A 14483-nucleotide genomic window follows, 5' to 3' on the forward strand; every position below is an offset into this window, starting at 1 on the left:
GCCATTTCGTCATCAGCATGCGAGCCAAACAGAGTGAAACCCGAAAAGGTCAAGTTCTGAATACACAGCTGAGCGTCAGCCTTTAGTGAAGTCAGTCAGAGTCATGCATGACCCTGTGGCAGTAACTTTGAGCGGCCAGAACAGAGAATCTGCTTCCGCACTGATGATCTGGTTAGACACCATGGCTCCTTCCTGGGTGTTCCTTTGGAAGGTGATCCGCAAAATGGAGAATGGAATCCCACAAGGCTTGGTTGTATCTCCCAAGGAGGGTTGTGGCGTTGGCTCTTTTTATTGATGTAGCAACCATGCGGAAGACATGGTGGCCTAAAGAGTGTAACCTTTCACTCTCCTTACCCGGAGTAGACGCGGCGAGAGATTTGAGAGTAGCTAAAATCACCACTGAGTCCGGTGGAGGGTCTGCACACAGAAACAGCGGCTCTTGCTCTGGAGGACGATATTTCTTCTGGAGCCTGGAGGGTGCAGACTTTGCAACAGCTGGAGAAAGAACAATTCCATGGCTGACTCAAGAAGACCCGGCACTAGTGGGAGTGAAGGTCCCAAGGCCATGCGATGGTAAAGTGTTTCAAAGATAGTTAATGGTATTGGAACTGCCATTGGTATATTTAATTTATCTGCACCTCTAATAAGAACCTCCTGAAAGGTGTTGATGTCATCAATTGGTAAGGAACGGGGTTGAGGAGAGTCCGACAAGTTGGGAGAATAGTCCCTGGTAGAAGAGGACGTAGCCCCCATGGTGATGACAGTGGGAATGCGATCTTTATCTGTGATGAGATCTGTGATGAGAACGAGAGTGTGATGATCTAGGAGGAGAACGTCCAGATGGATGATGGCGAAGGAGAGAGAGAGGACGCATCCTTGAGCGCAATCTCCTGGGAACTGGAGTGTTGGGCGTCTGCGGCACCGGAGGAGGTGGAATGATACGTGTCAGTAGAGCTGGTGGCGGCAAAACTGGAGGCTGTGGGGCAACAGGAGATGGAGAGGTTGGTAGTACCGGTGGCAGATAAGCTGGCAGAGCAGGAGACACAACAGGAGAAGATACCGGTATAGAAGAAGATGGTACTTCTACAAGAGATGGAGACCTGGAGCGAGAATTTGATGAGGAATAGATTCTCCTTCTTTTGGAGGGTTTCCGAGATCTTCGACATCGACCTCTGTGATTGTCAACTCGCTTTTGCCGTTGATTGGCTTCTCGACATCGACCCCTGTCATTGTTGCCTCGATGCCGAACAGTTTCTTGACGTCAACCACTCCGTCGACGAGCTCTCAACATCAAGCGTCTACCTCTTGATGATGGTGAATCGGAGCCCCTCGACGCCGATCTATCTCCTGATGTCAGGAGGCGGTGTGAATAAGCTCTCAACATTCCTAGAGTGAGTCTCGACGTCGGGCGTATATGTTTATACAGCATAAAGCCAGTCATGTACAGTGAGAATGTCGGCCCGTACCACATCTCGACGTCGGCCGGGATCAATAGCGTTTTCTTCCTGAAAAACGCATCTCAGACCCACGACCACGGGAGGCTGAGGTGAAAGAATTACCTCCTCCTCGCTCAGAGGTCCCACTGGCTTCTGGCTGTCATCTTCGTTCTTCCTTTACTTGAGGGCAAATTTTTTCCCTGTCATGCAGGGTTTGCCTGGAGAAAGTCTTGCAAATGTCACAGGAGGCAGGAAGATGTGAAATGGTAGACAGATAATAAAGATTTCATGGGGGTTCTGTTTTTGCCTTTTGTCTGCCATAGCGAGGGTATTTGTCGAATAATGAGGCATTTTAATCAGAAAATTACCTCTTTTCCGTCAGGAAAACACTTCACTCAATAGAGAGACAAAAGCGGTCTAGTGAAGCAAAAAGTATTGAAATTTAAAGCTCTATTTTGAAGACAAAACCTAAAACTGTCGATTTCAATGTTCCAAGGGTCCCGTCAGCAGGAAAAATGAATTGAGGTAACTGCCTCTGGCTGAGCATAATGAAATCTTGGAGGTCACACAGTTCTTAAAGAAACAGTCTCCTTTTTCTTTACTTATAATGGTAGCCTCTGGGCTACATTGCCCTGCACTTCATCTCTCTTCTCTCATAGCAAAAGTGTTTGTGAAGGATTTTTTACTGTGACTGTACAAAATGATTCCTCCATTTGGTGCATATTTCTTTGGATGTTCTCCTTTTGTCCCTTAAAGATAAATACGTTTAACCACTGTAGCATAATCCTATAAGCTGCATTATGACAAAGTGACTTTTCAAGGCCTTCCTGAAGAAAGGCGAACTTCATCACTTAGGAAGATATACTGGAAAAAGTGCTCCTGGGTCCCCGGAGGCGGGCGGGAGTATTCAACACTATACATGGAAATGCCCTATGAAAGAAGTGTGTGGTGTTCAGTAAAATTATGCTGATTGGAATTGTGTGGCATACACCATGCCACACAATTCCAATCAGTAGTATATTTGGCTGGATTGTGTTACCAAGTTTAAAAATTATGAAACAAAGAAAGCCGGCTTTCGATTGCGCAACAATGCTTAGGGTGCTTGTGTAGTAGTGATGCTGGTAACATATTTTGAAAAGTCCAACAATTAAAAATAGCTCCTGCATTCCTTTCACGGCAGATGACACATAGGTGGTATAATGGCTGCCTTTGACAAAATGGACATAGAGCACATAGCAACTGAGTCTTACTTAAAACTGAAGCCTCGACTCTTTAGAGAAATGACCGTTCTCACTTGCTCTCCGCTTGTCTATCTAGCAGACTTCCTCCGTTATGACCTATGTTAAACCATCTCTGGCAGAAATGTCTTGCCAAATACATTGTCAAGTGACTGATTTTGAGTAAAGTGGTTACTTATTCCCCTTAACAGGAAATACATGGCTTTAAAATGCCATCAGAGAGTTCCTGACAACAAGAATGGCTAACAACATCTCAGACATAGTTTAATGCTAAAAGCTATGTTAGTTTTTTAAGGAAGACAGGCCTGCAGGACCAGATCCCTTCTGGACAGGCTATGGTAGGCCATTTGTAAATTAAACTAGGAATATGCCACATAATTTGGCTTTCCCTTGCTGCATAATTCCAGTGGCAATGTGCATACCTCCTTCACACACTATCATAAAGAGTAACTCCTGTTCACACACACATGGCTATTGCTCTACAAAGAAGCCAAGGATTGAATGAGGAAGTAGTGTGAACACCTTATGGCTCCTGAGATGCAAGGTGAGACACTCCACCTTCAGAGCCCTCAATCGAGCCCCATTATCAATACACCCCTACAACCTGAACTCCCCTAGACACCTTGAGGCGACTCCTTTCTTAGTTGGTACTATACAAGAGTTCTGGGTTTAATGGAGAAAAAACTACAAATATATCCAGAATAAAGAAATACTCTCAGGGTACACAAGATGAAGTAAAACAGGTGAAAAACAAATTAGTATTGCTTCACTGACATCGATTACCTAAAGGATTACGATGATTAGTGTTTTTCCCAGTAAAACTAAAGTTGTGAATATAGAGCCCTGTAGAGACCAATTTTAAGTCAAACAAGGCAGAGTCAATCCCTTGTAAACCTTGCTGGAACCTTCCCTTAAAATAATAAAAACGCAGTCAATCACATCAACGCATGAATTGACAGTAAAATCCATAGTGCTGCCCTAGTTTCAGAAGGCTGAATCACACTGGTGCACGGACACCTGTGTGGTCGGTGAAAAATTGGGGGTCCAGATGTTTGCAAGAAGGGCCATGCTGCCAGGAAAGGAGGGAAGGCTGGGGTTTTGGTGGAAACAATCACCTCTGGGCCTTCCAGCTGTGACAGTCACCTTGGCGGGCGCATACCCCACTGGGGGTTGTGTGGGGGTGATAAACAGCAGCATCAGCACTTCAATTAGCAAAATAGAAGAAAGTGACGGAGAATGTAATCCTTGCCGGAGTTTAGCTGCCCAACGGGTGTGTATCTTATCCAGTCCAGTTTCTACAGATGAATAAGATAAACCTTATGAATGTGTCACGCTACCTGACCTGTAAAACGTGCTATCCAAATGCAGGTCACATCATATGCTGTTCTCTATATTCAATAAGTATTTGCAATGCGATAGGTGTCGCAATTGAGAGAGTTAGAGCTATCGGTATTGTTAATGTCCATGCCTTTTATCTATGTGTTGTTTTTAAAAACGATAAATAAAAGGCCTTGTCATTTACAATGCCAATAGCTTAAACTCCTATTACACTGCAAAATGCACCCATGCTTTAAAAACTAATAAAAAGTGTTAGGGTGGAGTGTGTCCTGCTTGCAACAGCAGGCAGTACAAAGCTATTTGAGAAAATAGTGTTTAGAGGCTGTAATTAAAGTCTACAAAGTAACAACACACGTAACGTGGGTGTCGCCATGGGAGGTTACAAAATGAGACAAGGCAGTACTAAGGAGGGACTATTAAGCGCATTGACTAATGAACAGTGACCGTTTACAGTGGACAATAACACAAGCCAATGAAAAATATGGGCAGAGAGTGGGCGGAGCTTTAAGTCCCTACCTGAATACCACATGCCTGAAAGAGCAGCACATGCGCTGCTCAGGCTCGACATAATAAAGACAAGAAAGCGAAAGTGGCAATTCACTGGCAAACTCTGTACGGTGGCGCTAATGTGTAACGCGACCCCGGGCACAGAGTAATGTGCCTTTAATGGGGGGTGTCGGAAATGGTTCTAAAAGAAATGAGAAGCAGAGTGAACAATGCCATTCTGTAGGTTTCAACGTATGCATAGGAGTAGAAGATGCCCGCTCCTTCAAGGCACACAGAGGGAGTGATAAAGGAACAGATCCTCTTCTCTCTGGGCCTAGAGGATGCTTTGCCTGCTACTGCCAGTGATGCACCTCTTCTGTGTATGTGTTAAAGTAGCATGAGAAACCCTTTTCACTACACACCTACAGAAACTACTGGCTTTGCCAATGTTTAGTAATGTATAGTGATCAGCTCAGGGCCACTTGCACTGTCAATCTTTCAAAGCAAGCAAGAGAGCTGCTGTACCATGCACGCCTCAGACCCCACCCCCTAACCCACTTTCGAGAAACAGTACATTTATAAGCAGCTCAGATGGACTGACATTGGCAGAAGCTGTTGTGTACCGTCGAGAACATTTAAAGTGGTACTGCTATTTACCAGCACTAATGAGCATGGCTGAAATGCTATTAGGGCACTGCAGTCCTGGTCAAAAGACTTGCACTTTTTAACGGGCTCATATATGTTTGATTCCTTGAGACTCCAGCAAAGTAGGGGGTTGGTAACTCAAGTAACAGACCATAGCCGCGCATGCAAGCCAGCTGATTTTTCAATGAGGAGGCTGTGGGGCTGGTACCCCTAACCTCCCTTCTACACATAGTTCTGAAACGTCTGTTAGGGGTGATAAGCCGCAGACCACTTGAATTGTGACATGGCTCCTTGTATCTTGGTGGTGGGGACACACTGCTAAAGTACACACATTTAAACAAGCAGTGTTGTGAGGGTGCGGCACCACAGGCTGTCACTGGGTGTCCCATGGGACCTCTTTAGGACACATATGGTACTGCACCCTGCAACATAACTAGGCATAGCACATGGCACAGAGGTGAGAGCTGCCAACTGGTGAGCTGGGATCCCGGTTCGAGTCTGCTGTCAATGAGCTAATTGTTTAATTTCCCCGAGTGCACTATATAAATAAAAAGTTTGTAAAGTAACAAAAAAAATGTCAGTGGCCTCGGAGGAGTGATGGGCCCTGCTGAGGGCGTTTGTACAGTAACAAAAAAACAGCAGTGGCCTTGGAGGGGTGGTGGGGGCCTGCGAGGAGTGTTGTAGGAGAGTAAGGGGAGGCACGGGGAGATAGAGGGATATGAAGCAAGAAGCTGTTGGAGGGATTAGGGGGAGGCACTGGAGATGAAGTGAGGCAAGCAAATGATACAATAGAAGTTTCACTGTACGAGTAAACAGAACAGTTAACAAGCAAAGAGACAGGCCAACAAAATACAACAAAAAAGAGTTTTCTCTAAGTATAAATAACCAGAACAGTAAGAACACATGTAAGAGGGCCAGCCCTCACAAGAGAATACAAAATTCCAAAAGGAGGGACTAAGTGTATTCACCAATTAAAAACCTAGCATTTCTAAAGGATAGCAACAGGAACCAATGAAAAAGATGGCCATTTTTTCAAGTCCATATCCCAGATACAGCATGTATCGAAGAGACAGCGCAAGCGCTGCCTAGGCGAGACCTAAAAACTAAGAGTCAGATGCACGATTTCTATTCACAAACCAGTGTTGGGATATCATCCCCATTCGTAAACCAGGATTGTGTATCTGCAACTGGTTTGAGGATGGGAATGAAAGGACAGGGTCTCCTTAGCTCAGAGAAACTTAATGTACTCTAAAACAAACCACAGGACTCTGGTAGCTGAAGGTAGGGCTGGCTCAGTCCCAGGTTAGACCAGAAAAGATAATAGGATCCCAGGGTAGACCAGAAAAGGTAATAGGATATAGTCACTCAGAGGTTAGAGCAGAATTCTGCTTGGGGACTCCCTGACAAACGATGTGTGGTTGAAATCTGAGATATGGGGCCTCTAGGGGGAGAACGATAGCTGGGACTTCCACCTCGTTGGCTGAAGTTCGGATTGCTTCAAATGAGGTGGATGTGCACTCATGTTGAGGCCTAAGGACATTTTAACACAGTTTACTGCTATTTAAGACTACTGGGAATTCCCAACCTGACGACAGGGAATAATTCAAACATGTTAATAATGAAAGATTCATTGCTGGACAACAAAGAGTTAGATCTGTGCTATGAAATACAATCATAGTAACTAAGAGAGTGTTATGCAACAGTCATTTTATTCTGTCAGTTGATTCTAGAATTAAGTCTGTAAGGCATTTAGAATTTTGGAATGTCAGCTACAACACTACAGTAAAAACAAAGAATTTGACCTTCGTGCTGTTGTAATAAATGACTAAAGATGAATGTTAAAACACTTAATGTGAATAACACCTTATTTGACCACATTTATTTTCACTAGCATGGAACATCTGCACATACACACAAAATAAATATACATGTCAATACAGTTGTTGAGTACGGGGATGGACCAAGGCTCAATTGACGGAAAGGCTTAACTGGGTTCCCTTGTTCTGCATATCAAATGATGGTAATAACAGTTTCCTTAATATTTTTAAACGTGTTCTTGGATCCCGCTGGGCATGGGGTAAAAAGGCTGATGGTTATGAATAACTAGGATGATCTCATGATGTAGAAACAAAAAGATTCATTTGAAATACACTTTTTTTCTTGTGGAGGCTGCATCCTTTGACTTGATTAGGATACCTGTTGGGCAGAACAAGTAGCAGTCATGCTTGATAACACCACAGAAAGCAGAAAAAATGTGCCTAATGACTGGTTAGCCAAAACAACGTACACTATATTGCTAATACAATTCTGCATGATGTCACACTAACAGATGGCCTTCCAGCAAAACAAAACCTTCTTGGTATGAAGTTAAGAAAAACATTCAGATACGGCAATAACTGGAAAATATCCCGAGAATGCTAGAGGACACTGTACAAAATATTTTATGCTGCTAAGGTTATTTCTCCACCTGGCTCGTACTCACTTTTCAAGTGTGCTCAAAAGTTGATCGGGTTCTGGGTTTTCCTGCATCTGAATCGAATGCTCACGGCTGAGGCGTATGATATCACACAGTGACTGCGATGCATTGGAGTGTTGCTGAGAAAAGAATTAGAGAAGTCTTAATTAGCAATGTTGCAAGTCAGGCAATGTGGAGGTGTTTTGAAGTCTACGCAAGGAAACCTTTCAGCACACACACTCAGAAATACATGCATTTCCAAAACATCGATAAAATAGGCACAATTCTTCAGTACAATTAAAAGGTTCATTCAGGACCCACCTTTTCCTAGGATTCTCGAGGTTCTCACAATTTCCACCTTTAATATCAAGTTCAAATGACATCTCAAATACACCTCATCAAAATTTTGCAGGCGGCAACACGGCAGCGGCTAATCCTGAATTGAAGATTCTTTAATGTATTCAAAGAAAACTTTTTCCTTTGGAAATGTTATGCCTGGAACAATTGCAACTCAGATCAACCCATATTAAAGTGGATGTGAGAGCAGGAAAAGAACAATTGGAAACTAAGTGCCTGCTTGACTCTAACTTCTAATGTTTTCTCAGATTAATGAACGGTATACATTATTTTGAAAAGAGTTCATGAAAACCTGTCATTCAAACAAATGGACCTCTTTTTAATGCAGTTCGGTTTCCAGATCGCCCAGGTCAGTGTATTTCATTACCAATTTGGTAATGATCAGCTTGCTTTGTTAGGTTTGATAACAAGCATGGACTTGAACGGAAAAACTCTCTCTCAGATTATTTCTTTTTGTAATGATTAACAAAAATGCTTACGTTGTCATCCTTGGAAGGGTGAACCATTTCAATCAATCGCTGCACAATTTTCTCTTCATTGAGCCACTGTAAAAACAAAAATAGAGGAGCTGAGCAGGCCAATGCACAGCAAGCAACAGCAATGATTACTGTGGGGCAGCTACACGGATCTGAAGTACTGAAGTGGCAAATGTTATTTAATAGTATAAATAGTGGTGTGATCTGGTAAGTGGGAAACAGCGGGAGGTGCGTCTTACGGGTAAGCAAAAGTTACTTGTAGACTTTGTACTAAATCACAAGAACCGTCATTAAAGTCAAAAGTTAGATTGCCACAATAAGTGCACGATTACCAAGCATGTAACAAGAAAAATAAAATCACTAAAATGTAATTAATGTTTTATCTTCTTCAAAGGAAACCCAAAAAATAATAATTTGAAACATAATCAGAATGATAATCCCTCAAATCCATTTGAAAAGGGAAACATAATAGAAACTACACAAGCAACAGATTTGCGGATCTTTAAAGGTAACACTGCACAGTTAATGCAAGCAGCAATTCCTGTATCCTACTTTGCCATGTAATAGATGATATATATTCATTTTTTATGGACAGCAAGACTAAACACTCTAAAAGAGGTATCACATTAAATCTGCAGGGAGGAGATTATGATTTCGCTAAACATTCATATAATGGTGAACTAGCAATCCTAGTACACATCTTTTCTTACCTCATCATGGAATCTTTATCAACAGTCAAACACTCAACATCACATAAACTTCATCCTCAATAACAGTACAAGTGTTAAGAATAAATCACCTGTAAACAGATAACTGGAGCTATCAGTCGCAGAGGAGAAACAGCAGAATGACCCACATGGGTGTCTGCATTTGCATATTAATCAAGACTGTAAGGTATGGTGACAGTTTAAATAGAGTATTTGGTCTCTCATGAAACGGCATAGAATTATTAATGGAAGAGTCTATAACGCAACGGATTGCTTGGCTGTGGTTAAATCCAGGATGATATGGCCATAACACAAGCATATCGCTCCTCTTCAGAGGAAGGGTTTTGAAAGAAAGTTAAAAGGAAATAGTATGATTCACATGAAATAAAAAAATATGCATGGTATAAATAAATAAATAAAACAACCTCATTTCTATGTATGGTTGAATTCCACAACATTTAAGGGATGAGGTAAAAGACACTAGGAGCATAACTTTATAAGAAACGTGTTTGAGCAATGCCTTGTGAAAAGGTATTTTTATTTGGCGAAGAGATTTATTAAGGCGCCATGGAAGTAATGAGTTCCTGATGGGGTTAAACACCTACAAAATCCTTCAGAACAGGTGCAATAAAGAAGAAGCATGGTTCCGGCTCTCATCTACAAGCACCCTTGATGAAAGAGGTTTGGGGATCAGGATTCTGCTACATCCAGTAAATACTTTTCCTTCTAGCAAGTGCTCAGAAGAAAATATTTTCCTAAGCACCTAAATCAAAATAACACCAACGTGAAAGAACAAGAGGTCCTGGAAGATAAACATTTTGCTTCTTTTAGAATGTTCATACAATTCTATGTCAGGACTGGATGCTCCGATTATGCTTCTCTCTCTTTTGCTACTTCAAAACAGCAGCCAATCACAACGTTTTTTGAAACACTACATTTCCCCTGACTCCATACAAACCAAAGAGACCCAGCCCTATATAACTCCTCAACATCCCACAAACGTCCTCTTTTTTAGCTGCTTCACAGCCAGTTAAGTGTGCTCCACATTTCACCTTTATCAAAGTACCATTGTTACTATTAATGGTTTTTGATTCACTGTACGTTTTGTAGGGCTGCATGAGCTCTTTAAATGTTGTTAAATTCCCACAGAATATCTTGGCATCATGGTCCTGCCACGACGCTCGTGTGTCACAGTATTTGTTTTATTACCCCAGGGAGCGCTCTGCCTCCAGACGGGGCGCTCGCCGCCTGCGTCTGCTTTTCAGTGGAGCGGTGGAAGGGAGCGAGGACGTGTGACTACTTTTACGCGTTAGGCGGATCCGCACATGCGCGGCAGCCTTTTTGTTTGCTAACTGTGATCTAAGGCATAAGATGAACGAGCGAAGACTCGTTAAACCGCTTCCTTTATCCCGACCCTTGTGTGTAGCTCCCAGTTTACGTCCCGTTGCCTCTGCTGATTGCACAGGGCCGGAATAGTTTACATAGGCTCTGCCTAGAGTTTATAGCAAATAATGAAAGGAAGGGGTCCCAGTGTATCACGGGGATTTATTTGAGTAAGTGAAACACAATTACTAGAAGAACAATTGTTTAGATCCACACGGTTTTATTCACAGTGGGATGTAGTATAATGTACAACTAATATAATGCAATAAACTGTATTAAACGTCATACAGTGCCCCACGAGGGAAAGGAACGTGATGGTGAGGAAATCGTGAAGTGAAGGGATCATGTGACAGTAAAATCAGTTGTCATGTGACAGTAAAATCAGTTGTTTAGGCATTTACTCATGCCACCAATAGGGTAGCAACAACTTGCATATCACATAGTAAATTATTCACATAAAGGCATACGACACCAAGTACAGCATATATACAATTGTTGGTGTGAGGTCGCCACAATACAAAACAAACAGTCGACGTTTCGACCCTCTTGTAGCTGCAGGATAGATTAACCTTGCTGTAGGGTCTTCATCAGGACCATAGTGGGGGAGTGGGGGCAAAGGACCAAAAGTCCGCGTGCAGTGGGATCTTTGGGCGGAGACTCAGATAGTTAAAAACAGGTTGAAGAATAATACCGCATCGATTTCAGGCGATATGTAAATTGTGCGTGGTCAGGCACACAGTCGCGGTTGTCAGACTTCAAGGAATTGAAGGATGAGTCGATATCATGGCGGCATGGGGATTGTCCGCGATCGGTAGTTTCAAGAGTCGATTATTCTGAGACGTCCTGATACGAGATGAGTTCGATCGAGTTTGACGGCTCTGTGCGCGAGTTGCGGTGCGAAGAGTTTATAGCAGGCACTCCTCCACTCTATATTGACACTGTTATTTTACCTGTTTTGGGTTAGATTTATGCTCCCCTGATTGCTCCTTATTAGAGGTTTGCTTGTTCCTCTGTTACACTTTGGTCACTTTACGTACCCTCCCGGGACAACTTGGCATCTGCTGTGCAGATCTCTTCAGTAAAGTGGAATATTATGAAGAGGGTTATTATTAGGAGGACCCAGCTGGGACTCTAAGGCAAGACCTGGTGGACGCTTTAGATGTTGGGGTGCTGCACTCCGTCAACAAAGCAATGGTAGGGGCCATTGAGCCCCTGAAATGCCACCTCTGTGGATATGCTGGGCAGCAGGGTTGGCGGCCTACCCCTTCCTACGTTCCAAGACCAGTGGGAAGGTTGCTAAAGGTCCCCAACGCCTTTAAAAGGTTGGCCAACTCTCTTGCTGCAGGTCAGGACTACAGCAACTCATCCTTCATCTTGGCGCCCGGTCTTTTAAAAAAAAAAAAAAATTATTAATTCAGGAAAGATAAACAAGTACATAAACATACATAAAGACCCATATGTAATGACAACAGCATAGATTAATTAGAACATTATTAGAATCAGAAAAAGCATAAAGGAGCAAGAAAAAAGAAGAAGAAGGGGCCCAGAGAAAATAAAGAGGGAGAGGAGTATGAAAGAAACAGAAGCACCTAAAGGGAGGGAGTTGGAGCCGAGACACAGGGAGAAGAAGAAGAAAACCAAACAAACATTTAGGTCCGCCCTCTCTCCCCCTTTCCCCCCTCCCCCCTCCCCTCTCCGCTCCCCCCGCCTCCATCCTCATCCCTGTGTCTGAAACTCAAGCAAGGGTCCCCAGATTTGCTGCGCTTTTTTCCTTGCTCTGCTCCCCTTACATTTGTACAACATGATCTCCAAATTAAATATATGAAACAGTCTAGCATACCAAGCCCGATATGTCGGAGGGGACTTTATCCTTCCATTTAGAGGCTATCATTATACGGAGAGCTGCAGTTGCGATGAAACAAAAATAAACCTGTGTTATTTCTAACTGCAAGGATTCATCCCAGCATTATTAAAGAGGGAGTAAGTGTGATTGTACATCCCATAATCTTACTAAGGAAGGATTCAATCCCCAATTTAACCAGCCCCAATTCAGAGCATTCGGGGAACATATGAATCATGTTGGCCGGACCTTACCCGCATCTTGGACATTCGTTCAAATCCCTTTTCCCCTAGGTCCAAAGTTTGGCTGGTGTAAAATATAAACTATATATGGTCTTAAAATGTTGAGCCTTTAAGTTGGCCGATAAGAGAACCGTTTTGGACAGTTCAAGGGACCTACATAAATCCACATCCTGGTTTTCAAGTTTAGCTGCCCATGCACATTCCACTTTAACTATATCATCCTCGCTAGCATCGATCATCAGCGGATATACTTCCTTCACTTGGGGATATTTCCGGACCAAAATATCCAAAAGCGGAATGCTTAAATGAGAAGTAAGGTGAATCATAACGGTTTTAGTGGATTCCCTTATTTGCAAGTATTTAAATAAGCTTCGAGGGTCTATCACAAAGTGGTCCTGAATCTCTGCAAATGTCATAAGACCAGTTGAATTAATGATGCCACCAACAGAGTTAATTCCTGTCTGTTCCCATTTACTACCGATCTTGTCTAACAGAAAATCTGGGAAGAATGATGACCGCCATAATAAGAGGGGACGATGAATTTTAGGAATATTCAACAATTTGCTGGTTGTCTTCCACACCCTCCATGCTGCTCTGAGAGGTTTGAAGCGAGTTCTTTTGTAGTAGCTATTATACAATTGTCTAAGTAGAAGGCCTGGGGCTAGATTTCCCATAGCTAATACAAAGATAGATGGTGGAGTCTCTGTCTGATAAATTATCGGGATTGGTCTAAACAATATAGACATTTGTTGAATCATAATAGCCCAGTAATAATATAGGATGATTGGCACTGCCAGCCCCCCTCGGTTTTGAGGAAGGGACATAAATCTCAGCGATCTCCTTACCTTCCCATATCCCCAGATAAACTGTGAGAAGATCGCTTCCAATTTTTAAACATAAACTTAGGGGGTTCTAGTGGTATACAGCGAAATAAATAGAGTATTTTCGGGAACATAGTCATTTTTATAACATATGCCCTACCAATGATAGATAAGTGTAGATTGTTCATCCTCTTAAGGTCTGCACTTATTCTAATCAGTGGAGTGGAGAAGTGTGGCTCACTGGTTAGAGGAGGCAGACCCTGAAGCAGAGGTCAGACCCAGGACCAGGGTTCAATTCCCGACGCGGCAGGGTCTTGAACCCAAATATCCACGGACTCGATAATTCTCGTTTCGGTGCCTAATCGAATCACGGGTTCACACTCTGCAGCTCTGGGCATTAGCCTGCTTAATCTCCACTACGGCCCCCCGCGGCGGGATGCCTGGCTTTCACCTTGGGGATGCCCATTACGGGTATCTCACAGGGGAAAAAGCCAGGACGGGTTCCCAAGGCAAGCGCCGAGATGCCTGCGGGTAATCGAGCGCTATATAAGAACGCATAATAATAATCAGAAGAGGGTCTAGGTTAATATTCCAGATGGTATCGACGTCAGCTGCAATTGCGATCCCTAAATAGGTTGCTGCCTCTGCCCTCCTGGGATCCTGCCACAAGATTGATCTAGAGCAGATGAGCTTGGTTTTATCTGCGTTTAACCCATAACCGGATTTGTCTCCAAACTCCCTAGCTAGATCTTCTATCCTACCAATTGTCGCCTGGGGTCAGGGGTAACTACCGCGATGTCATCTGCGTATGCTAGCATTTTAGTACAGTATCCCCTTACCACCACCGGTAGGATCACCGGGTCATTTAGAATAGCTCTAATTAGCGGATCTATGTATAGTGCGAAAAGGATTGGGGAACATGGGCAGCCCTGCCTTGTCCCCCTTGCAATCTTTACCTGTCCAGAATGTTGCCCCATCAATTGTATTTTTGTGTATGTCTGTACATACATTGCTCTTAGGGCAGTAAGTATGCGGGGTCCAAAGCCGTTTGATCTTAAG

General features: G+C 43.2%; 1 protein-coding gene across 11 annotated transcripts in view; it reads right to left on the reverse strand.

Moving 5' to 3' along the window:
• Positions 1-14483, reverse strand: part of PPP6R1 (protein phosphatase 6 regulatory subunit 1) — a 1126148-nt gene that overhangs the window by 872436 nt on the left and 239229 nt on the right. For all 11 annotated transcript variants that reach the window (XM_078655037.1, XM_078655034.1, XM_078655036.1 and 8 more), the window contains exons 5-6: positions 8435-8500; positions 7626-7738 (exon numbers count right to left, since the gene is read on the reverse strand). In XM_078655037.1, the coding sequence (XP_078511163.1) occupies positions 7626-7738; positions 8435-8500 (179 nt within the window). The remainder of the gene's footprint in view (positions 1-7625; positions 7739-8434; positions 8501-14483) is intronic.

Source organism: Lissotriton helveticus, chromosome 7 (assembly GCF_964261635.1).
Source record: "Lissotriton helveticus chromosome 7, aLisHel1.1, whole genome shotgun sequence".
Taxonomy (NCBI): Eukaryota; Metazoa; Chordata; class Amphibia; order Caudata; family Salamandridae; genus Lissotriton; species Lissotriton helveticus.